This window comes from Xyrauchen texanus, chromosome 39 (genome assembly GCF_025860055.1).
Source record: "Xyrauchen texanus isolate HMW12.3.18 chromosome 39, RBS_HiC_50CHRs, whole genome shotgun sequence".
Lineage (NCBI taxonomy): Eukaryota > Metazoa > Chordata > Actinopteri > Cypriniformes > Catostomidae > Xyrauchen > Xyrauchen texanus.
Genome location: NC_068314.1, coordinates 34,832,262 through 34,859,600, shown reverse-complemented (window position 1 = coordinate 34,859,600; position 27,339 = coordinate 34,832,262). Strand labels below are relative to the sequence as shown.

General features: G+C 37.5%; 1 protein-coding gene across 4 annotated transcripts in view; it reads left to right on the top strand.

Annotated features, from left to right (window-relative positions):
• Positions 1-27,339, top strand: part of LOC127632801 (mitogen-activated protein kinase kinase kinase kinase 3-like) — a 116,718-nt gene that overhangs the window by 64,105 nt on the left and 25,274 nt on the right. For 2 of the 4 annotated variants that reach the window (XM_052111583.1, XM_052111581.1), the window contains exons 10-16: positions 243-305; positions 726-807; positions 2,865-2,981; positions 10,095-10,173; positions 10,455-10,513; positions 14,234-14,296; positions 25,646-25,704. In XM_052111583.1, the coding sequence (XP_051967543.1) occupies positions 243-305; positions 726-807; positions 2,865-2,981; positions 10,095-10,173; positions 10,455-10,513; positions 14,234-14,296; positions 25,646-25,704 (522 nt within the window). The remainder of the gene's footprint in view (positions 1-242; positions 306-725; positions 808-2,864; positions 2,982-10,094; positions 10,174-10,454; positions 10,514-14,233; positions 14,297-25,645; positions 25,705-27,339) is intronic. The other 2 variants (XM_052111584.1, XM_052111582.1) reach the window with 1 other exon arrangement.

Sequence of the window (27,339 nt, the reverse complement as noted above, 5' to 3'; positions counted from 1 at the left end):
GGTTCTAAGATTTGTTTTATGAATCTTTTCTGAATAAGCCAAAAAACAAACAGGGTATGATCATGTAATACAAAGGTACTTTTTGATAGTATTTTGTCAGTGTAAACTTTAGTTTGCAGATATTTCATTTGAGCGCTGGAGAATGAAAGCATGAAGCGATTTCATTAGTTGAGATGATTTTTCTCCTTTGAGTCACTTTATTGTGCTTTTGACAACACCTACACATTTCTCTCTCTCTTCAGAGCGCTGTTTTTGATGACGAAAAGCAACTTTCAACCCCCCAAATTAAAAGATAAAGTTAAGTGGTAAGTGATAATTAAATACATCAAGCGTTCCATTATCAGGTTACCGGAGTGTGTAAAATCGTTAAAGCCAAGAGGGATTGCAGTGATTTTCAGTCTCAGTTTTATATGCCTTTATTACATTTTATTCCTCAACATGGTTTAAAATCCATTAATCACCTTTGAAATTGGGTGTAAGCGCTCTCGTTTGCCCAGGATGGTTGCTTTTATGAATTCTGATAAGGTTGGACTTGACTTTCTCTTATCTGGACTAATTATGAATTTGGTCTGGTCGTCTGCTGAATACTTTCTTCTCCATTATCTTGCAGCACGGTTATAATCAAATTAGTTTAATAACATTTAGAGCTAACACTCTGCAAGGCCTTACGATCGCAACGCTCGTTATGTGTTAGATTTATGGAGATCCTTTTTTGTGTTCTCAAGGACTAATAATTTCCACAATTTTGTGAAACTGGCATTGACGAAAAATCCAAAGAAAAGGCCACCGGCTGACAAGTTATTGCAGGTGAGCATCATTCAATTCCTCAACATGTTATTTTCAAATTTTAGTTTTCTTGAAATTGTATTAATCTGCATTTTAAAGGTGAAGTGTGTAGTTTTATGATTTTAAAATTCTCAGATCCAGCTTAAAATGCAGTGACATATGCAAGTAAGCCATTAGTAGGTTGATTCCCCAAAAAAGTGTAAAAACTGTGACTGGCGCTATCAAAACATTGCATTTACATGGCAGCATTGGGTGGGACTATCTGTTTTCCAACCAAAAATGGGGGAAAACAGTCATTATGGTAAATGGTCTGCACCAGTCTGAAAACAGTCATTATGGTAAATGGTCTGCACTTATATAGCGCCTTTTTAAGCCTTAACGGTATTCAAAGCGCTTTAACTGCGTCTCATTCACCCATATACACTCACATTCATACACCAATGCCGGCAGAGCTGCTATGTAAGGTATGTAAGCTAGCCTGCCATTGGGAGCAACTTGGGGTTCAGTGTCTTGCCCAAGGACACTTCGGCATGTGGAGTCATGTGGGCTGGGATTTGAACCACCAACCCTGTGATTAGTGGCCGACCCGCTCTACCAACTGAGCCACAGCCACCCTAATTATGTTGGCTTGACAGAGCCAACACACTGTTACTCTACAGACTTAAAGTTGTGTAGGGTTTTTCCAAAATCCCCAAACCAAGACCAAAATTATAAATTGTAACTCCTCCTAGAACTTTCAAGCTACATCCACCAAAATTGGCACAGACCTTCAGACTGTTCTGATTCACATTGCTGTATCTTTTCTAACTGATCAGAATAACGGTTTTCAGCAGACTATCAAAAATCAAGAAATACCCATAGACTAACACCCTTTCTACGCCGGAAGTGGGCGGGGCTTCACGTCAAAAACATAGATCCCATTATAGTCAATGAAGCTGTCTACACCGGAAGCATCCGTTGAACTGACAGTAAATGGATGTCCCGTTCCATTTTGCGGTACTAGTGCCAACAAGACAAATAAATGGTGTAGAATGTTCGCTTAGATGCGTCCTGGGGCCGGTTACATAAAACTGTTCTTACAAGTAAGTTGTCTAAAAAACTTTCAGTCAGTTGCATAAAGACAGCACACTCCTAAGCGAACTTTATACTAAATACTAAAGACAGCTTTGAGCTTGTTTTATGCAACAGGCTTTCTCTGGCATCTTTAGTTAGTCGGACTAGTCTTAAGTAAATGGCTACGTTTATGTAACCGTCCCCAGTGTAGCCTGCCTAAATTTGTTCTGGCACTTTGTGTCAACTGATGTGCCCGGTGTAGACAGGTGCTGCATCCAAATAGCCTCACTTCCCTAATATATAGTATGCCAAAAACAGTATGCCAATTTAGTAGCATGTCTGAGTTCTCAGTATTCATGAAGCAGTAATACCTGGATGTCCTACTGTCTCCGGCGAGATTCTGAAGGGTGACTTGACTGGACCGTTTACGTCCCATAATGCCTCGGGACAGCTCTTTTCCACTGTAAGTGCTATACATACCAAGAACGTTGTTCCTTGTGCATAAATGGTGCTTGTTTAACAAATCCCCAGTGGATTATTTCCACGGTTGTTGTTATTGCACCATATATTCGGGTCAATATCCACACATTCCTATGTCCAAAATCTATTCATACTACACACATGCATACCTAAGTAAAGTTTTACCGGCAGAGAAGTGCATCCTTCATCAAATACAGTACGTACTGTGACGATACGTGGTTTCAGACGCAGGTAACTTCAACTATCCAAAAAATTCAAATGTAAACAAACATACACCAGGCCTGCCATATCATGGCTTAAGGTTACAATACAGAATCTATCTGTCTTTCTGGATTGTCTTTTTAAAACTTCCAGACAAACTTCACCTATCTCTTAATTTTGCAATTCCATTTTGTGGTGCTAGTGGCGCAGAGATGACACACTTCACCTGTAATGTATTTGAATGTCAGTCTTGTAGTAACTTGAACAGTACTGATGAAACACAAATTAGATATCTTTAAGAAACATTTAACGTCTCATACTGCCATGTCAACATCTCTACCCAGCATCCCTTAGTGTCCCAACCGTTGAGTCGTACATTGGCAATAGAGCTCCTGGATAAGGCCAACAACCCCGACCAATCGTCCTACACAGACCTGGATGACGACGATCCAGAGCCCGAGGTACAGTACTGTGTCTTAATGTGATCACAGCTATCACTTCAGGAACGATGTGCGGCCCCTTTGGGACTGTTATTCACAAACAGAGCATGGAAAAATCCAGCTGATGGAAGTGAGGCTTTCGTTCAGCGAAGACTTCCAGTTTCATGAGCCTCATGAGATCGACAACAGTATTTTTGTGGCGCTTTGAAAATTCCCCTGTTTGTTTTGAGCAACCCGTTTAGACCCCGCCCACCAAATGTACTCAACCAATGGTGTGAAATGGGGGCGGGACCATCTCTTCATATTCACAAAGCTGTTTTGAAAACGTGTATTTTTGCAATTCCGTTCAGTGGCGCTAATGGCGCAGAACTTTCATACTTCAGAGATCAATTTGGTTAGTTTTTAAATATTACTTGTTGCTTTGTACTCTAAAAGACATCATTAGTGGGGCAAAAATGTGATAATTTAAACAATGTTAAGTTGGACCTGTCAGTGCAAAGACCAACTTTGCCAAGGCTATATGCAAATTGCCTGCTAAGCAAAGGCTGAAACTTCGAAAGGTCAGTGGTAATTTAAGTTTCAATTATTTAAACTGTTAGCGATGCGTTACAATGCTTGAAGGAAGCACAACTGGGCCACGCTGGCACCAACGCTTCACTCCATAGAGCTCAATGAATTCGGCAACGTTGGCACAAGTTATGTAGAAACCTCTTTTGGGCCCAATTTCTTCTGTGGAAACGGTTCTAAAATCAAACAATGGCACCAGTGTCAAAATTTGTTTTAATACCTGTCTGGTTCTGGTAACACTTTAAAATAAGGTTATATTTGTTACCATTATTTAAAGTGACAGTTCACCCAAAAATGAAAATTCTGTCACAAATTTACTCACCCTCAAGTTGTTCCATCCTGTATAGATTTCTTTGTTCTGCTGAACACAAAGGAAGATATTTTGAAGAATGTTTGTAACCAAACAGATGTGGGGCCCCATTGACTTCCATAGTATAAAATTTTTTTTAAAAAAAACACTATGGAAGTCAATGGGGCCCCACATCTGTTTGGTTACAAACATTCTTCAAATTATCTTCCTTTGTGTTCAGGAGAACAAAGAAATCAGTACAGGTATGGACCAACTTGAGGATGAGTAAATGATGACAAAATTTTCATTTTTGGGTCAACATTAAGAACTATCTCGGTTGTTACATTACGAGGGTTTGTTTGCTCTCACGTTTAGGTTTGCAGGGGCATTTAGGTCATTTTTGGTGGCATTTCTGCCCTGAGCTTCCCTTAACTTCTGACCGTGACCATCACACAGTCGTTGAAAATGTTGCATCACAAGATCACCCATGTCCTCAGGAGTCCATCCATCCTCACTTGATTTCTCATTTATTTTTTCCTCCCCTGCTCTTGAAGTTTAAATACAGGGGCTTGTTTTTACCAGTGTCTCCTCTGTCCTGGAGAATCTTTCGATTTGCAGCTCCAGGAAAGGTACCAGGGCTGTTCGTTTGAGTGTGATTGAGCCTCTTATAAGGTGCATTGCATCATCTGGAAATGTTTTGATCAATAAGCATTAATTAGTTTAATAGTGTTTATGACTGGCATAGTGTGTAAACAGCTTTTCTCGAATAATGTTTCCTCAAATTTTTCTAAATCATTTTTGTATCACATCTCATTCAAGGCGATGCATTTATGCATGGTTTTTATTAACCTAGTAAAACATGTTTATGCATGAGGTGTGTTTTCTTTGCGCAAATAGGTGGTGTGTGTGTGTGTGTGTGTGTGTGTGTGTGTGTGTGTGTGTGTGTGTGCGTGCATCTTTATATGCATGTTTGAGAGGTACAGAAGTGTTAGAAAGTTTGGCAGTCTATCAAGGTGTTAATCCATCAAGAGTCAGTTTCGGAAACATTAGAAGCTGTTTTTAGATCCTTTACCAAAAGATTTTTGGAGATTCTGGAGTTTGTTTATGCTGAGATGTGCTTTAAAATATCAATTAAATTGTATTGAAATGTAATCATGGAAGGTGAATTATTTTTTTTATTAGGGTGATTTTCATGAAAACCTCTCAAGAACATGTCCTGGTCACATTTCACCCCAAAATTAAAAGAGTAAGAGATTATATTTAGCATAAAGCCAAATGAAGCCTATTTTTAGGACAGTTAAGATATTTTTGCATTGCCACATTATTTTCATGAGAAATAACTTTAGCATATCCCACCCTAAAATCCTCATTAGCATAATTTGTCCTGAATGTTTAAATTTTGAGTTTGTTTTTAATTCTCATTATTCAAATTTTTTAATGCAGTATTTAATGCATCTTGTGTTCACAGAATAATAATTTAAATATTTATATATAAATAGATATATATTTAATCATTTAAATATAAATATATATATATATATATATATATATATATTTATTTTTTTATTATTATTATTATTATTATTTAAATTCATTTTAAACTAAAGGCAATACAACATCTATATGTAAATTCTTGACAGTTTAAATATATATATATATATAATAATAATGATATCACAATTTTTTGCATATTTAATAATATAGTATGTAATACATAATAATAAATATAACTCTCATATATATATAAATAAATTCAATGAGAATGATCAACCGCATATACTGTATAAATATTTGCTGAGAAAGGCCCTCAAAATAACAATAATTCAGTATATAATGATTATATAATTATATATAAATAATTATAAATAAAACATATTTTACATGTAATTTCAGTAATTAAAATGCATTACATTATTGTAGCAGACGAGTAAAGCTTTGATCAGACAATACTGTTTAGATCAGGGGTGGGAAACTATTTTGGTAAAGGGGCCACATTGTGTTCCTTTTGAGATACAATGTTCTGCATTGATTTGGTTTCTGTATAAATAGTTGTGTACTACATTTTCTGAAGTGTATTGAAGACTATTCTGCAATTGCCAAAAGTATTGTATTACTCTACATAGGGAGATACTTTTCTATCAGGCATTAAAAAACTGAATAAAGGCTGAGCTTATAAATGTATTTACCATCTCTACTCCCCTGTTAATTTATTATTCAATTTAACACTCTCTACATCAGGGGCCTGTTTTAATAAAACAAAAATATATTTTATAGACCTTTTAATGTTTGGGCAAAGCGGCCGTGTTTACTTGTTTTCTTTTCTAAAACTTTACCCGTTCAAATGCTAAAAGGGTCATGATGAGGGTCTCGTCGATGGTTTGACTTTCAGCACACAACTGAATAACATCGACTGCATGACTATGATAAATGATTACTGCAAGAGTTACATTAACATACAGATGCGAAGGGACTTCAATATTTCTAAATTGCACAAATAAAATATACATATTCTTCTGGCATGCTTTTGCTCCCATGTCAAAGATGCCGAGATCTACTTTTATATTTAATTTATTGAGAAGGTTTATCTGCAGAGTAGCACCAAACATCATGAGCAGCCTCAAGAATGGACACAGAGCAGCTGTATAACACTTTTCCTTGAGCAGAATATTGCACTACAGATCGCTAAGTTTGTTCAAAGGGGAAAGCGAGACGTGTGTGGTTGCCAGATTGCATAATATATTGTAATTGCAAGTATAAATCTCAAACTGGGGGTGTTGCGTCTCTTATCTGGCAACCCTGAGCATGCTAAACGCTTGTGGAGACGCGTTAGGTCCCAATGCAAGTTAACTGAAATATCCAATAAAAATAAAAACTCTACGATAAATTAGCCGCAGGCCACATTAAACCATGTGGAGGGCCTGATATAGGTTTATTATTAGGCCTTTTCTAATGGTGCGTTCACATACAACGTGAATCAAGTATTTTGCGCGGCGCGATTACATACAAAGTCAATGTAAAGAGTCGCATAGATGCGAATTTGCGGCGGGCGGCACTAATGAAGTGAATGGCGCGAAGCGAAATCGATTTAGTCACGTGTTCGCGCGAGTTGAAACTTGAGCGAAATAGCCGCATGACGCGTTGTCGCGAAAGCCTATCAGTATTGAGATTGTCCGGATGTCACTGACTTACTGACATGGTAGCAGAAGAAATCAGGAAAAATGGATGAGAAAATGGTTGTAGTGGTGTGTGGGCACCGAAAAGCGGCAATCGTTGTGATATCGGCCATGGTTGATGGTGGAAAGATAAGTTGTCGTGGAAGCCCCTCCTCCTGTCCTTTCCTGGAAGAGAAGGGGGAATACTCATGGGTTCACGTTACTCATGCGAACGCGAGTTTAAACAAATTTAATCCAGTGGTCAAACTCGTGCGAGCAAATGCGAGGCAAAAAAATGTTTGCGTTGAATATGAACGTGCTTCAGATGGATGCTTTCCATTTCATAACGGAATAAGCACATCATTTTTTATGTTGCTTTGTCAATAAAAACTTAAATCGGAATCTTAGGAAAACAAGTCTTGAATTCCCTGCATTCGGAATTGTGATTGGTCCAGCTGTATTTTTAAACGCAAGAACACGTTCTCATCTTGTGTGGTCGCTATCTGGGCTTACTGCCCCCTGCTGAAAACAAGTGGCACTTCAAGTTTGATTTACTCCGATGGTAGGAATATTCCTTATTATGGTCTGGGGACATGATTCATTTGCATTATTTAGTTTTCATTTTTTATATAATTAATTGCACTGAATTAACCAGTTAAATTGACAGGCCTAGTTATTATTATTATTATTTTGGAAATCAGAGGTAATATTTCTCTTCATCATTGTTCCATGTGGTCCTGTTCTGCGAAGAGGTGCGATAGAGTATTCACAGACATCCTCTGACGCAAGGGCGTAGCATTTGGCGTGCTATCTATTTCTGTCTCCGAGCCCTGCTGTGTCCTTGTTGTCTGAAGGTTGTACGTCTGTTCCTGTGTCTTATCTCTCCCCATCACATCTGCTTCAGTCCGGCCGGTGTGAAACTGGAGTGAAGGAAGTCCTTCAGCCAAAAATGTGTTTCACGTGGCTGTCAGCAGAGGCAGATATCTGTGTGTCTTAATGCATGTGTTTGAATATCTGCAGCAGGGGTCTTAAAGTAAAATTATCCGGGGGGCCACAGGTCAGGTGGGGCATATTTATTGCCCTTTTCGGAGTTGAGCGACTCATTTCTCCCTCACACCCAATGCTAATGAAAGGCGTTCTCAGATAAATGAATGACAGCAAACGTTTGTGGATAGTCATCAAGGACTCGCCATCATGACCCTTGTTTTTATCAGAGCATGTATTTTTAGCCTCCCGGGTTTGCCCTCCACTGAGTCTCTGCCGATAGCACTAAGTGATATTTGAAGTGTAAGCATTTAAGCTGCTCTTGTCTTAAATGTATTGATGTGCGCTGACGGTGCGTTTTATCTTAACTGCGCCACTGATCTGCTAAGAATGGCACAGTAATATGCTAGCTAGCGACTGAACTCGGATGCATTCAGGACTTTTTTGGGTTTCATTTTGTTTGCGTACAAAAGCCATTCAACTCATCATGTCAAATAAGATTCTGGCTGATACGGATTTCTAAAGAGCAGGATAGCCAATGTGTGACAATGCAAAATATATATATAATACAGTTTAATCATGGCAAATGAGACATACACATAATGTTTATTATGCATTGGCAAGGATATGGATTATTTCAGCCCAAAATTTATGTGTGTGAATGAAAATAAATTCTATTGTCAGAACATTTTATATTTTTTACATTTTGAAAATTAAGCACCTCATAATTAGTCATTAGTTTACTGTAATGCTAAAAATGGATAATGATATACCAGATTGCTCAAAGAACATTTGACAAAACATCATGGTAATATTTTAATTTATTACTGATTTGAATTTTTTTAAATGTAAAAACAAGGAGGTCTAATTGTGCACTGTCATTATTGTAATGACAATTAGGCAAATTCTTCCCCCAAAATTCAAATTTATGTTATGCAAAAAAGAAAGAAAAAACTGTGTGCGTGTGTGTGTGTGTGTGTGTGTGTGTGTGTGTGTGTGTTTTATTTTAATTTATTTTGCATTACATAAATTTGAATTTTGGGGGAATAATTTGCCTAATTGTCATTACAACAATGACAGTGCACAATTAGTAGTCATAAAAATAGACCTCCTTGTTTTTATACAAAACATAATTTAATATTTCTTTTTGATTTTGGGTGGAAATATGACCCGCACATTTCATAACATTTATACAACTATTGCTGTTAATGGAAGTTCAGTACAAGTTAAGCTCAATCAACAGCAATTGTAACAATGTTGATTAAAAAACTAAATGTACTCATTCTTTGTTTATTTAAACAAAAAGCTCCACGTCACCGGAAACGCATCAAATCGATCAAAGAAGTCCATTGAGTGCATGTTTAAAATAGCAAACAAAGGACACCTTCAAAACAGCAAGAAACAGCGCAGCTGAATGAAATAGTATGAAGGTCTCCTTTTTAGAGAAATCAGCCAAAACCTCAGAAAAGAAAATTGTGTACCTCCAGTACACCATTGTGGTGGTTCTTCCTTGGGAGCAATTTCCAAAAGCCTGAAGGTACCACGATCATCTGTACAAACAATAGTACGCAAGTATAAACACCATGAGACCACGCAGCCGTCATACCGCTCAGAAAGGAGACACATTCTGTCTCCTAGAGATCAATGTAGTTTGGTGTGAAAAGTGCAAATCAATACCAGAACAACAGCAAAGGACCTTGTGAAGATGCTGGAGGAAACAGGTAGACGAGTATCTAGATCCACAGCAAAACGAGTCCTATATCAACATAACCTGAAAGGCTGCTCAGCAAGGAAGAAGCAAATGCTCCAAAGCTGCCATAAAAATATATTTTTGTATTTATTTAATAATTATTTATTTATAAATAAACAAGGAATGAGTCGAAAATATTTTCATTATTCCACAAATGCTGTCAATTGAACCCGGAAAATGTTTTTCATTGGCCACTTGCTGATAGTCACATATTAACTAATTATTGGTTGATTAATCGGCCTGGTCGATATCTGTTGCATTGCATGTTTGACTCAACTTTAAGAAAAAAACTTTACATTGTGATTTGTATTCTAAACAGCCTTATACTGCAGTAACATTTAATTTTTACACTGTTATTTGCAGATGTTTTATTCATTTGTTCTGTCTTTCAGCCTCCAGTGTCTGTTCCACATCGGATTCGCTCAACGATCCGTAACAGCCGGGATGGAAAGACTCTGTCAGAGATTAACTGTGAGTGTTTGCTGGATTTTTCCCCTGGGCAGACCTGACCTCTCCTGAGCACGCCCGAGTGATTTTCTCACTCTCACTTCTTCAGTAATAAATCTGTCTGCCGGAAAATACCAGAAATTCTCACTCATGATCTGTCTGTCTGTATCTACTGTGGTTTGTGGTGTTTTGAATCATGACGGACGTTTAGAGTGACTTGTGCAGAGCCGAAGCACAAGCACAATATCTGTTTAATGCAGACGGTTGGTGTGAATCCTTTAATAATGTGTTTGTTTTCTTTCAAGTCGGTCAGGTGAAGTTTGACCCTCCTTTAACAACAGAGACGAAACCTCATCATGAACCGGTGAGTTCTTTCATCTTCCGTTTACTTCAAGCCTTCATGTAATAGAGCGCAACAGTTAAAGTGATAACATATCTTTCAACACTGACCAACCATGAACTACAATGACTAGAAATCACTAATTTTGTATTTTACCATCTTTTTTTTTACTCTATTATGTCATCCGCAATGCTTGGAGTTGGAGTTAATTCTCTCTTAAAAGACAAAGCACAGATTTTCAGAGTTTTGCTTTAAATCAAAGGTTGTATTTATGTGAATCATCTTTGTACTTGTTGGTTTGATTCATGGCTTAGAAGTCTTTACTTTAATCTCTTTAGTCAAAATGAATGAGAAAACTATCAACCAACAATCATGCCACGGTCCAAGTCAATGAGATCACATTTTTCCCCATTCTGATGGTTGATGTGAACATTAACTGAAGCTCCTGACCCGTATCTGCTTGATGTTATTCACTGCACTGCTGCCACATGATTAGCTGGTTAGATAATCCCATGGATGATTGTTGGTGTCAGACGGGCTGGTTTGAGTATTTCTGGGATTTTCAAACACACACAGTTTCTAGAATTTACTCAGAATGCTGCCAAAAACAAAAAACATCCAGTGAGCGGCAGTTCTGTGGATGGAAATGTCTTGTTGATGAAAGAGGTCAACAGAGAATGGCCAGACTGGTTTGAAATTACAAAGTCTACGGTAACTCAGATAACCACTCTGTACTATTGTGCCGAGAAGAATATTATCTCTGAATGCTGTTCTGAGATGCAGGTTGGCACTGTTATGGTGGCATGTGGGGGACCTACACAATATTAGGCAGGTGGTTTTAATGTTGTGGCTAATCGGTGTGTATATACACACACACACACACACACACACACATGTTGGTTACTTACAGTATGTACTGTTATTTATGGATGCACCGATACCATTTTTTCTCTTCCAATCTGATTCCGATATTGAAATCTCAAAATCGGCCGATACTGATCCCGATCTGATACAAATGTTGTTGATTTTTTGCATAATCAGATTAGAATATATTTACATTATTGTGCAGAACTAATTGGGTGTACTCTTTAATATGTAAAGAAACACAAACGTCTAACTACACATTATTACAATATAAATGTATCGCTTATTAAGAAACACTTTATTATTAACTAGTGTACTGGATAATGTAGCAGCAAAATTAACAGTAATTCCAGTCTTCAAGTCTTCAGTAGAAAAGAAGCCATTTTTTTTTTTTTGCTAAATTTTGTCAACTTGTATCTGGACTTTAAAGGATTCAGATCTCTTTTTTTGTTCAATTTATTTGATATCAGTTCACTTTTCATTCACACAGTTATTATTGTAACCCATTCAACTGAAATATTATTATCATTTGTAAACAAATAATAATATATTATAATAGTAATATATAGTAATATATCTCAATCGTGCACCTTTAACTTTTAAACCCTCACGCTTTTATTTTGACATTCTGACTCTCCAGGAAGTCCTGTATGTGTCTGTTTGTGGGCTAGTTCACAGTAGTTTAATTTGCTTCTTATTCATATTCTGGTAAAATGCTCCTCCGGTGCCTTTCTAAATGCACATTATAAGTGAACCGAACTATTGAGCATCTACATCTGAGATATAAATATAAATACAGCGAGTGTGTGTGTGTAAACAGAGCAGCGCCATTCACTAAATATTTACATATTAAACAGCCTTTTGTGATTCACAGAGATATCACACGTCTTCAAGTGGCTTTGAATAAAAGCACGAGTCATATGAACTACTTTAATGGTGTTTTTATGGTTATTTTATTTCATTTTTGGAGCTTGACAGTAACGAACATGACTAACACGCAGTATCGGATTTGGAACAGGCTTGTTGGACCAATACCCGATCCATCTAAACGCTTCAATATCGGTGCATCACTAGTGTTATTTAAATCTGGAATGGGATTTAATCCATTGCAATTTATTCGTTAGTCAAAAGTTGCAGTTCCATGTAAGAATGGAGCCCAATCTCAAATGTGGGTTTGCTGGAAAATGCCTAAAAAACAATAATATTATTGTATTATTATAAATGTATATATATTATATATATTATTGTACACTTCAAGTTTTAATTAAATATTTCATTGCAAACAACGGTGCGTTCGTGTGTCATTCAGTTGAACTCGGAGCGTCACTGAGTTGCAGGAAAGTGAGTAGACAATATATATATATATATTTAGTTACACCAGATGCCCTCCCACGTGGCATCATATCCTGGTTCGTTGCATTGTCCGGAAAAACTATTTGAGTGCTCAAATGCTAGTGTGACCTGCCCTTTACTCTATTTCTGTGGAGTGATACAATTATAAAACATTAATAAAGATTTTTCTTGATGAGAAATAAGAGCTTGTGGGTTTAAGAGCATTACAATAACACATGTAAGTGAATAAATTAGTACAGAAATATTATATACATTATACTGTATAATATCATTTAATTAATATTTTATTTTTATAAAACATTATAAGATGATATTTGAGTTCCAAAAAGTAACTATTTGAGACTAAAACTAAAGTTGACTGAAAAGAGAGACATATCGAAAGTATTTAGAAATGTTCTGATATTAAAAACAGTATTTTTCATATAATTTATTCGTTTTTAAAGCCTTAAAAGGAAATCCTACTGTATATACCTATTTCAATTTTTGATTTACATATTTGAAGTTAAATATTTTAAAATGAAGCACACATGGACCTTAAGTAATATGACAACTAATATGACAATTAATCGCGAAAGCCCTTAAAGAGACAATTAATCGACATAATCGCAATTAGTCGTTTGACAATTAATCGTCATAATCGTGGCAGCCCTTGATGAAAGATTACAAAAAGTCTTTTCTTTCGTCCAATTTGGAATGCCCAATTCCCAATGTGCTCCAAGTCTTCATGGTAGCGTAATGAATCGCCTCAATGCGTCTGAGACCGTCAATCCGCGCATCTTATCACGTGGCTTGTTGAGTGCGTTGCCACGGAGACATAGCACATGTGGAGGCTTCACGCTATTCTCCGCGGCATCCACGCAACTCACCACATGCCCCCACTGATATATAATGTGTATAACCACATTATAGCGACTTTGTGGAGGTTACCCCATGTGACTCTACCCTCCCTAGCAACCGGGCCAATTTGGTTGCTTAGGAGACCTGGCTGGAGTCACTCAGCACACCCTGGGATTCGAACTAGCGACTCCAGGGGTGGTGGTCAGCGTCTTTACCACTGAGCTACTCAGGCCCCCCTTTTTTCCTTCTTAAGAATAACACAAATGGATGAATTGTGCACATAAGACCAGAAATCTGTATTGAGAAATTAAATGGGGGTCCGTTTCAAATGTATGTAGACTTTAATCACTGAAGTGCATTTATCGAAGGTCCAGACGGTAATGGAGTTGAACTGTGATCTCAGCAACTCGTACGTTCTTGGGTTACAACTAGGTTGGACCTTTTGTGCAGCCCTAATGCTTGTTCACCACCACCCCAGTTACAGCAAACATGCATTAATTTAACCCACAGGACATATATCTGTTCAAAGGTCAGAGTGTGTTGCGGTCAGGTGGGCATGGGCATTGCAAACACCTCTTTACCCTCTATACCCAGCACCCTCCCACCACCACATCATTCATTGTGCTTGTGAAACCACAAGGGTGATACGCATGTGTGATTAACTGACGTTTCTTGGTCTTTACTAAACAGCCCGACACTGACGATTTTTTGGACTGTGCCGAAGAAATATACTACACTGCAAGATCTAATCTGGTATTTTTATCCATTTTATCTGTTTTCTTTGTCTTCAGGTCGCCTCTCTTTGTAATTTTTTTGTTGTCTATTTTGTAGCATCTTATCCGCCTTGCAGCACTTGTGCAGTTCACTCCTCCACCCATATCTGTTTTTCATCCTTTTCATATTTAGATCATGACCGTCTGTCTGTTCAGCTTACCTGTACTGTGTATAAAGGTTCTGTTCCAAAACCTAATGAGCTGCTTCGCTATTTACTACCTACCTAGAAAGCTGCCTTCTAAGGCCACATGAACACTGATCGTTTTCCAAAGTATCATTTTCAAGACTCTCCATTTTCGTTTGATGAGAACGCTGTTCTTGTCTGGATGAGAGTCGGAAACGTAGCTAAATTAAAGCGTGGTCAAATGAAAACATATTAGGCAGCTTTCTAACTTCTGACTGATTTGAAACACTTGTGCTTTCCAGACTCCAGTGGATTTTGGCATTAGCCTGTTGCTAAGCTAACAATAAGCCTGACAGGCACAAAGCGGGACACCTTTTTGAAATTGTCCCTAATATGCATAAAAATTAGAGCTGTCAATCGGTTAAATAATTTGTATTTAATTAAAATACACGATATGCCGATTAATCATAATTAATCGCATGCACAATTATTTGCTGAGAAAGGCCCTCATATAAAGATAATTCATATAAATAATGCATAATAATTCAAATATTTCTAAATATAATATATAGGGTCTATAATAAATATATAATACAGATTTGAAATAAATTGCATTATTGTGGCAGATAAATAAAGTATTGATTAGACAATACAAAAAGTGGCTTAAAAAATGTAAATTAAATGTACTGTTTAAAATAATAGCGTAAAGCGTACAGTTCTCGCAGTACGCGTTCTTACCAGTGTTATTATAGTTAACAAAACTAACTAAAATAATTTTCGTTAATTAAAATAAAAGTAAATTGAAATTATTGGGGGAAAAAACTGAAGCGAAACTAAAATACCTTTTCCTAACTCCTAAATCAACTAAAATCAAATAAAAATGATTTTGTTTTCATTTTTGATATAATAGGTTGAATATGGGCAAAGTGGGACACTTTTGGAAATATTACTTTTCTTGACAGTTTGAATTATGATCCAAACGCCACAACCTGACATTATACCTTAGAAGAAAGCTTTAGGATAACTTCTGCCTTAGTCAAAAGCAAAAATTTAGAAATATTCAATACTGGGAAGACCCTCGTTTGACCAAATCTCTGATAATTTTTTCTTTAAGCAGTACTGGTAAAGTGGGACAAAGGAAAAAATTCATTTATTAATTAATTTATATATTCTTAAAAGCTTTCGCATCATAACATTAAGCTAACTTTAATTTTTTTTGTAATCTTAACAAGATTTACCTCAAGTTTTCTTTACTATTGCTTTTCCCACGTGGTCATGAAATGAGCTATGCTGCACATCCCAAAGTGAAATCATCCAAAAATAAATTTCATCTGCAGAACACAAATGAAGATTTTTAAAAGAATATCTCAGCTCTGTTGGTCCAAACAATGCATGAAACTCCAAAACTTAAAATCTCCAAAAAGCATATAAAGGCAGCATAAAAGTAATCCAAAAGTCCCTTTTCACTGTACATCTTGCAGTTGCAGACCAGATGAACCGTCATGAGTTCAAGCTCAAATACACTTACTAGATGTCGCTGGGAAATATTATCAATCTTGAAATCATGATTGCCAAGGAGACTTCTGATGTCAAGATTTACAGTAAAGAAGGACTTAAATATTGATCTGTTTCTCACCCACAGCTATCATATCGCTCCTAAAGACCACTGAACCACTGACGTGGTATGCATTAATTTTATGCTGCATTTATGTGCTTTTTGGAGATTTGGCTGCTATTGACTTGCATTGCATGGACCTACAGAGCTGAAATATTCATCTAAAAATCTTCATTTGTGTTCTGCTGATGAAAGAAAGTCATACACATCTGGGATGGCATGAGGGTGAGTCAATGATGAGAGAATTTTCATTTTTGGGTGAACTATCCCATTAATTGATAACACCCCCAAATATCAGTTTAGTAAAGATTTATAATAATTTAAGAAAATACATACGGATACAATGTGGATCACTTTAGTACACTCAGGGGTGGAGCCAGGAGTTTTTCACAGGGGTGGCCGGGCATGAGCCAGCGATCAGTCTGTGGTGGCACAGACATTTTTGTGCAGTACATGTCTTGTGCTCAAAAACGGCAAGTGAGAGTGGGGTGGCCAATGGAGGTCCATGGTGGCCACGGCCACCCCATAGCTCCTCCACTGAGTCCACTTTGTCACTTTACCTGTATTCACCCTATAATTATAACATTTACAACATTTACAATCCACATTAAACATGAAAATAGCACTAGATAGCACTAACACAAGACTGTCCCGAGAAATGTAATGATGTTAGACTTTGTATGAAACAAGTAAACGCTCCACTTTGGCAGACATAAAAAGTACTAAAACGAAAACTAAAAACGAACTAAACTGAAACTGCAAAACCGTGCAAACGAATGAAACCTAAACTAAACTGTAACAACAAATTTAATATAAACTATAAATTAAAAATGTATTAAATAATTTAATAAAAATAAATTGGTAAAATAGTACTTTCTTTATTGGACAGAACTATTTTGTTGATGCTTTTCAGAAGCAGTATTGTCAAAATGTTTCTCACTTCATCACTCGTGCGTTCTCGGACGAGAACATTAGCGTGATGTAGATATTCCTACCTTTACAAACAGCCCTCACGTTGAGAGCATGCTTCTGTATGATGCCTTAAAAGGCTGCCTTTGTAGGCAGCTCACTAGTTTTTGGAACAGAGTGACAATCAATGCCAGTTTCTCTGTCTGTCAATCCCAAAAAAAGTTTAAGCCGATACATTGCTGCTCTTTTCCGTAATCAAAAGCACTTCGGAATTGCAAAGCAAAGTATTTTATGTAGCCTGAGCCTCTGAGGGGCTTTATTTTTAGGGCTTGCCACCATCAGACACATCTTGAAAGCGAGCGAGAGTGAAAGAGAGCCAGATTAGGGTTAGACAGTCGGGATTGATGCTGAGTGGGGCGGAGAGGGAGCAAGAGTGGGACAACAGCAAAAAAAAAAAAAAAAAAGAGCGTGAGAGGGAAGAAAATAATGGAGTGCTTGTGCGTGTCCCACAGGGACGGTTAAACCAAAGCGTTCTGTGGGTCTGTGTGAGTCGGGGGGGACCATCCTCTCAGCCGCCAATGCTTTTCCTTACAACCCCAGCATCTGCTAATTCTGCAAAAGACACACGACCTCACCCGGCCCACTTGCCCTTTTCCACATCAGCCTACAGTGTCGCTGACTTCTTTTGTTTTTAATCAAACATTTCAAAAAGTGAAATGTGGGTCGTATGTCCAAATCTTATATCATGGTATGAGTCATTTTATTTCTCTGTAACCATATATATCATGATATAGTTATTATTTCTGAACATTTCAAGTAAAATTAAGCAAGAGTGCCTTTATGCTGAATAGAGGTCTACACGGACATTAAGTTGAAGCCTGAACCCAAAATCATCCAAGCAAGAACATTTGTTGCAATTGGCTGCATTTTATTGAAGCATGGTACTGTTAGCAACAATCATAACAGTATAATAACAGTAAACATACTGGAATATTCTGGGTTCAGTACAAGTTGAGCTCAATCGACAGCATTTGTGGCATAATTTTGATCACCACAAAAAGTTTAATCGAGGTTACAATGAAAGTGAATGAGGCCAATTTTTGGAAGGTTTAAAAGCAGAAAATGAAGCTTGTAATTTTTGAGGTAAAACATGAATATTATTTGAGCTGTAAAGTTGTTAAAATAATTTTTCTGGTCATTTTAAGGTTTACAGCATTATGTCGTATGGGCTATATATGGATGCACCAACAAAATGGAAATCATCGACAACAAATTTCATTATCGATTAGTTGGATTTTTGTAGTAAGCACGGAGAAGCCCCATCAGTAACTACGTTTCCATCCAAGGTTTTAGCGCATCAAAATAAAGCTGATGGAAACACACATTATCGCTAAAATGTCACAAATGTCGACATAATATTTTTCCGTTTAACTCAAGTGCATAAACTCTGTTGATACTTCAAATGTTGCGAAATAATGGTTTGGAAACACTTTTGTCGGTAAAATTGGCATTAACGCAAAAATGTAGTGTCACATGACAGTGTTTGCCCCAATCGTTAGCCTGCGTTATGTATTGAAAGCCAATTTATTGTACGTGATTATGGATTGATCTTTACGGCATATTGAGCCGATCTGCAAACGTGACACTTCCTGGAGTGCCAACACAAATATCTCGTGCACATTGAACAAATGAATGGCCACTGTTTGTGATAAATTTAATCGCAGATATCCATCGGTTGTTTTTACACACTATTCAAAATAATAGACGGCAGTCACAGAATTAGCCCACAAAACAAAAAACATAATTTCTGTGCACAAAGATGTTTTATATTAAGAATAAATACACAATACTAGGAGAAAAGCTTCAGTGTGCTTTTTGAAATGTATTAAAAAAAATTTTGAACACTTCTATTAAATACCCAAATTGAACTACCCAATTCTATTAAATTATTGTTAAGTTTACTTTTGAAAAATGCCGGCAAAATACCCTGTATTAAATTAAATTAATTAATTAAACTATCGGAACTATTTGTCCAATGAGTTCACTTTCAGAAAACGAGCTTTTGAACATTTTAAAATGTTGAAATATTTGAAATCAAACCCTCTTTACCTCTGATCACATTTGCTGCTTCTTCAGAAAAGGCACATTTACATTATGACGCCAAAAGTAATTTTAGATGACAATCAAGTTCAGTTGGTCGTTAAAAGTTGCTGGAGAATTATACGGGACATGATGCAGTCGTGATGGCGATTCTTTAGATTAGATGATTGTTTAAAATAGTCTATTGAATATCAGGAATGTATCATATATAAACCCTGATATTACACCGCATCAATGTTTCTTTAATAGTTGTGCTCACATCATATATACATCAATGGATGCTCCTTATATTGAGACTTGGTGCAGGTTGCCAGCTTGAACAGGGCCATGATGATTCGCTTTGGGGTCAGAAGGAGGCAAATGCCATTTTCACTTTGTCGTTAACAAAACAGCGTGACATGTGGATGGAAACTAGGCTAGTGACATCCTTACACAACCAAGTGAAAAATGTGTTGCTTTATGAAACTCGTTTAAAAAACAGCGGCGACAAGTTGAAGTGGAAAAAACACGATCCAAGATGTCCCGCACACAAGAGCACTTTATAAACACTTCAAAGAAGATCTTAATAATCATACAGTTTCATGTGGAGCAGTCGCAGCATCAGATGCGTTGAAAGCGGTTTGATGCACGAGAGTTGTTTCTCTCCAGCGCATCATTTACATTTTACTGCTATTTTCTATGTTTTATAATGTATACATGTATACATGTGAAACTATTTGTTCATACCACAAGTGAGTCTCTGTTAAATTCTAATGAGCAAGCGAGTGCACCCATCCGCATCAATCAAACCGATCACAATGGAGAAAATAAGCGCGATCACTTTGATTAAACTCGTGAAACATAATACCACGATTTCAGTTTCAATGTAAATCAATCATGCAGCTTTCATGGATATCAGACTGAAGTCTCAGCGGCCAAAGTGTGCAGTTTAAAGTGTTTTCTCCTGATCGTGCAAGCGCATGTAATACAGTGAGTCTTTACAGGATGAGTCTTTTCAGCGTGAGAATGAATCTATATATTAAACTGTACGAATATAATGTATAATAATAATGCTAAGGGTGAAAGTTCTCCTTATAACGCCACATGCAATGTCTGATTTCACATGTACATTTATACTATGGCAAACAAAAAGAATACTTTAGAAACATGTAATCAGTGAAAATACTATTTTAAAAATTATAATATGTAAAATACTTAAATGTGTGTAATCATTGACAGTGTAAAAGCATACAGTATGTATATAACATTGTGGAGCGGATTGACAAGCCGGTTCTCGTCTCCTCCTTGCCCATCTTAACCCCCTTACATTGGTACCGAAACCCGGGAAGGAGGAGGGATGCCCGTCGCAGAGTCCTCGACACTGCCGTCCACCCAGGGGAGCGCCGCTTCCATCTGCCGGGTGACAGAGTAGCCCGACCGCCCGGATGCGGGGAACGGCCGCCGTCCGCGGGGCGAGTAGGGACTGGATTCGCCGACCTCCTGGAGCTCCTTCCCGGGTTTTGGCACCAATGTAAGGGGGTTAAGATGGGCAAGGAGGAGGCGAGAACCGGCTTGTCAATATAAATCATAATTTAATTAAACTCAAACCAAAAGCACAAACATAAACAAACACACATGACGGACATGCCCGTAATTCTCTCTCTCTCTCTCGAACCGTCGTCACCGGCCGCCTTTATCCCTCGCGCGCCCCATCAGGCTGATTGGGGACCGGGCGTGTGCATTCCAGCCCGGCCCCGCCCCCCTCCGCTCCACAAACATAATTCTGTATTTTTCAGCTGTGCAGAATTATTAATATTTCTATTCTGGTGTCACGAATTGCCCTCTGCGGGATGCACTATTAATGAAAAGTGCTTTTTGTTAAGATTTTAAAGTATAGGAACTGTTTTGCATATTTCCTGAAAGTAATAATGATAATTAATTGAAACATAACTTTTCATGATTCGGGCTTTGTTCAGAGTATAGAATCGTGAATTCAGTAGTCAATCAAACCTAATCCTTAGGCTCTTTATTATATCAGTTTTTAATAAAATACAGGAAATAAAAGTAAATTTTTATCTGATTAATCGTTGAAATAATCGAAGATTAATCGATTATAAAAATAATCGTTAGTTGCTGCCCTAGTTGTAAATTTAGAAATAACTTAACTCAGAAAAGTTTAGTAAGAGATTATAAAAGATATTGTTTACATCTTGTCATTATACTTTTGAAACCGTGAGTATTTTAACGTTTACGTATTGGCTCAATTCACTTCCATTGTAAGTGCCTCACCGTAATACATATTTGTGCGTTTTTTTTTTTAAATAAATGAGGAACAAATTCTTTTTTTTTTTTTTTTGGTCCAGTACGTGTTTACACAGAAAAACTATTGAAAATCACAGCAAACACAGAAAAAAAACACATTCGGTGTGAACTGCCCCTAATTCGTCTGTTTGACCGTGTCTGTGAGAGCGCATGTGCGAAATAAGTTGTTAAAATTTTACAAATATTATTATATTTTAAATAAATGTAGCCTATAATATAGTAAATATGCCGTATGCATTAAATTATCAGCTTATTTATAATAATAATCATTTGTATTTATATAGCACCTTTCTCAATACTTTACAAAGTAGTTTATAATAATTTACATTTACATCTATGCATTTGGCAGACGCTTTTATCCAAAGTGACTTACAGTGCACTTATTACAGGGACAATCCCCCCGGAGCAACCTGGAGTTAAGTGTCTTGCTCAAGGACACAATGGTGGTGGCTGTGGGGTTCGAACCAGCAACCTTCTGATTACCAGTTTACTAGTTATGTGCTTTAGCCCACTACACCATCATCACTCCAATAATAATAATAATAATGCATTTTTTCATTAATTACAAACCCAATCTCGAAGTTATACTTTAAAAACTGACCTGAACCCGGCCCGAAAAAGAAGCTAATATTGATTTACTTACAGTACGTTTGTCATCGAGTAATGGCAAAGTTTGGATACCCAGATCATTTTACAAATATTATGTACTTAAATTATTATTATTTTGCTTTTTATTTGGAACCTGATGGACACTGTATTTCTAAGCCTCAAAGCCTTGTTTTCATTTGCGTTAAAAAAAAATGTAATCGTAGATTTTCCTTTTTTCTTGAGTGGCACCTCAGTTATCTGGTGTGACACCCACACACTGAAGTGGCACCATGAATCACATGCTTGGAATCGGTGTCGCCGACCGTTTATGAAAAAAGTAAGGGACGTGAAGGGACCCGATGGAGAGAGATGAAAGTAGGGGCTGACAGAAGCAGTGAAGTGAATAGTCTGGGTTGTTCTGTTTCTCTTATCCTTTCTCTCTCCATCACTCTTTTACTGAAAAGCCTCCCATCAGCAGAACGGCAGCCAGCGAAGAACAATGTGACAGTTTGCTGCGTAAAGGGAATTCGGTTTGTCAATCTGGAGGGAAAAATCAATTAGGTTTTGCATGTTTGAGAGCTTTATTCCCGAGAGAGATAAAAGTGGTAAAGAGAGGTATAGTCAAAGTAAGGGGAGAGAGACAACAAAAGAAAGGTGTTTGAGATTTAATCAACAGCAACTCAAATACTACTGTAAAATCTTCTGTCAGAACATCACTTGTAGTGGATGGAGCTCCTGCTAAACGAAGCAGAGCCCAAATTGTTTCCCTTAAAGGCGTCATATCATGAGAAATTCAATGTACATTCAATGAGAGTTCAATGTACTATGAAAACATACTGTTTGAGAAGGGGCCTGGGTAGCTCAGCGAGTAAAGATGATGACTACCAGACCTGGAGTTGCTAGTTTGAATCCAGGGTGTGCTGAGTGACTCCAGCCAGGTCTCCTAAGCAACCAAATTGGCCTGGTTGCTAGGGAGGGTAGAGTCACCTGGGGTAACCTCCTCATGGTCGCTATAATGCGGTTCTCGCTCTCGGTGGGACGTGTGGCGAGTTGTGCGTGGATGCCGCAGTGAATAGCGTGAAGCCTCCACATCCGCTATGTCTCCATGGTAACACGCTCAACAAGCCACGTGATAAGATGCGCGGATTGACGGTCTCAGACGTGGAGAGTTTTTTAACATTTCAATTTACAATTCACTTAAAGGAATGTTCGGGGTTCAATACAAGTTGAGATCAGTCGACAGCGTTTGTGGAATAATGTTGATTACCACAAAAATTTATTTTGACTCGTCGCTCCTTTTCTTAAAACAGAAGCAAAAATTGAGGTTACAGTGAGGCACTTACAATGGAAGTCAATGGGGCAATTTTTGGAGGGTTTAAAGGAAGAAATTTGATGCTTATAATTTTATAAACTTACATTAATTAATCTGTTAAAACTAATGTATTATTTGAGGTGTTAATTTGTTTAAATGTTCATTTTCACAGTCGTTTTAGGGTTTGTTGACATTAAATCAGCATTGCAACAAAGTTGTAAAATTGGCTATACATTACACAGAAAAGGATAGTAAATGATTTTTGATATTTCTTTTAATGATTTTTACATGCATATCCTTTGTCTTGTGGCTATACTTTTGAAACCGTGAGTAGGGGAGTGCTGGGGACAATCTAACACTTTTTGGTTTTCTTAAGTTTGTGTAAATGCACTTGGGGCTCAAAGTATTTTTCTTTTTTACATTAATGTACACGTGTCGGGTTCAAATAGGTGGACTTGTTTAATGAATACAGCGTAAACTTTTTTTTCCTCCATGTACCTTGAAAATAGGAAAGTGAACTGTTACAACGTGCCCCATAAGACTGTTATCAGCCGCTTTTCCACTATTGGGCTAGTGCGAGCCAGGGCTATAAACTGGTCAACCGGGGCTAATAGCCTCGAACATTGATCCGCGAGACCAAAATCACTTTGTATTCCCACTATCGGGCCAAAAGCCCTGCAGCGTTGCTCTAAAACCCGCCCTTAATTTGACGCTCTGGTGCAAACGTCACTCACCGTTTTATGGTCGGAGATCAGAGAATTCAAGTAGGAATTTCCCACATCTGACTTGAATGAATTGCAGCATGAGAATCGTACTATAAGCCACCTTGGACATTGACCCCACCTCAATCCCCAGTTGGCCTTTTTTGGCCCATTGGTAATCAGCGGGCCTAAGGCCATTGGCCGTTTGCCTCGAGGGGGCATGATTGTGGGAATGCAATTGTCCCTGGCACGCACCAGCTTGCCATTATGTGGCTCGACAGTGGAAACACGGCTATTAAAGGTTGCAGAGATAATAAAATATATAATACTAGACTCGACAGCAAACCCACAGCCTGTGTGTAAAGGAATATTCTGGCATAATGTTGATGACAACAAAAATGTTTTTCGACTCATCCCTCCTTTAAAAAAAGCAAAAGCGTCTACAATGCACTTACATTTATAATGGCAGTCAATGGGGCCAATTATTTGATGGTTTAAAGGTAGAAATGTGACGCTTATAATTTTATAATAGCACTTGCATTAATTCTGTTAAAACTTATTTGAGATGTAAAGTTGTTTAAATCATCGTTTTTATAGTTGTTTTAGGGTTTATGCCATTACATCATCATGGCGACGAGGTTGCAAACTTAGAAATAACTACACATAAAAGGTAGAAAGCGATTTTATCACTTGTATTAAACCTGGAATATTCCTCTATGCCTCCATTAAATGTGCTTTTACTGTAAATGTGTGTTCTGTGTCAAGTCACAGCATGCCACAGATGCAATACATCGACATTAGGTTGAAAAACCCCAGAATATTCCTTAAATATTCCTTAAATTCCTCCTCATGTATATACTACTTCTGTTTTATGATCCTGGTCATTCATGTGTTATTTCGAGTCATTGCCTGCTTGAATGATCATGTTGGTGAGTGGGAGGAGAGTGAGCACATGGTCCAGTCCACCCACACGGCTCTAATTAAGAAAACTGAATTCAATCTTTACATTGTCTTGCAAATCTCCTGGTGACAACATTCACAATGATGATTCATGACATAAATAGAAAAGTCTTTCAGTATTGAAAAGACATGTTGATAATCTGTCTAGGAAAATCCAGCTTCTGATCTTTTCCATGTGAATGGCGTCACAGCTTTTTGACTTTTCGCACTGTAAAATATGAAAGTTTTTGATTAATAATTAATGTTATGATGTGTTGATTGAAGCCATGCTAATGTAACATCTCCCAACAATGAATTTGGAATGTTTGGGAAATAAAGAATCCATGGAGAAGTTGTATACGGCACATACGTGTCACAGATTTAAGAGTTATGTGCTTGCTTGCTGATATAGAGCTAACATACTCTTTACCTTAGAAGGTTTGAATGCTTGTCTCATCAGTGTTTTGACATTTTCCATCATTTTCAGTTTTTCACTCACTAACAGACCTTTATAATGCAATGCCATTGCAAACTGCATGTAAACGACAATAACTACAAACAATGGCTCTGCGGTTTCGAATATTTGAATATGAAGTGCCAACATCACCAGAGCTTTTACCATATCAGATCATAAATGTAAATCAGAGTAATCACATCTGTGTTTCACATATTATGAAGCTTGAGCCGATGATGTGTGCGGTATGAGTACTGTATGTGACTTACTCTCTGTCTTTTGCAGGACTTTCAGATGGATTATGGACCGGTGTCCCCTAAAGGATCAATCCTGGGAGGAAACAAGTAAGTTTAACTGTTATGGCATCTCATCTTGATCGGTTCATCCATTCATTTTGTTAATGGTGTCAATGACGTTACACAAATCTTTTATTAATAAATGCATAAAAAAAGGGGCCCGGGTAGCTCAGTGGTAATGACATTGGCTACCACCCCAGGAGTTCGCTAGTTCAAATCCCAGGGTGTGCTGAGTGACCCCAGCCAGGTCTCCTAAGCAACCAAATTGGCCCAGTTGCTAGGGAGGGTAGGGTCACATGGGGTAACCTCCTCATGATCACTATAATGTGGATCGTTCTCAGTGGGGTGCGTGGTGAGTTGAGCGTGGATGTCGCGGTGGGTGGCGTGAAGCCTCCACACGTGCTATGTCTCCGTAGCAACACGATCAACAAGATGCGTGGGTTGACGGTCTTAGACGCGGCAGCTGGGATTCGTCCTCCGCCACCCGGATTGAGACGAGTCACTACGCCACCACGAGGACTTAAAAAGCAAAAGAATTCCAAATCAAAAAATCAAAAAGGAAAAAAACATGCAAATCTTCTAAAACAACAACGCTCCTACGATGAACATGTTTTGAATTTCTGAGTTTAAAGTAATTTTTATTTTTAAAAGTGTAAAACGTCATCGTCAGATAGAAAAAAAAGTCTTAAAAGCTGAAATTCTTGAATTAAATAAATGTTAGCATGAGTAGTATAGAAGTAGTGTAGAATAAACTTGTATTAATATTTCTTTAAAAAAGAAAACAAGCAGTGAAACAATTATTTTCAAATATTATTAATATTTGAAAAACTTTTCCCCACCAAGTCAAAGTCATGTGACTCTTCAGCTCAGCAACATAACGTACACACCACATTACTGTTTAAATCGTCTTGTCAGACAAAACCAGCTGAATTCCATTATATTGAAAGTTAGGAAATGTTTTCAATTGCTATAGTTCAGTCTGCTTGCTCTGTAATGTTATGTTGCTATGGTTACAAGCAGTGCATTAATATGGACCTGAACTACCTCTGCATTCAACGGATAGAACTGCACACATTCCAGCCAATCAGAATCGATAATTAGAACAGACCATGGTATAAGTAATAGTGATAGTAATTACTAGAATAATACCGAACTTCATTTCATCGAAAGTACAGATTACAGATTTCATGAGACTTTGCATTGCTTAAGTATTCAACAGATTTCTATGAAAAATTATTAATATTCAGTCTGTTTACATGCACAAAACATCTTAGCAGGGTTTCTATAAAAAACGTCATGTAATCAAAAATCTTCTTTCTGGTGTTCATGTAAACAAGCTCATTGAGTACATTTTAGGGGCTGTTCGCACGAACCGCATTTTTGCATCCGTCTCCATTGTTTTTGAATTGTTTTATGTAAACATGCACTAGAAGGACAACTTCTAGCTTAAGTGCACAGCACTTGCCCCTACAGTCTGTTAAGGTTAAATGGGGGATCTTTGTTGTACACAACCACACTATAATGATAAAAATCCACCCAGTCCTTTTTTTTCCCCATTAATCATAAACACTGTCTCGGAACAAGACATTCGCAGATTCTGTACAAAGTGATGTCACTTTATACAGGCCCCGCCCACGTCTGTTGATGGACACTGCCGACGGACATGTTTGTTTGTGTGTGTTG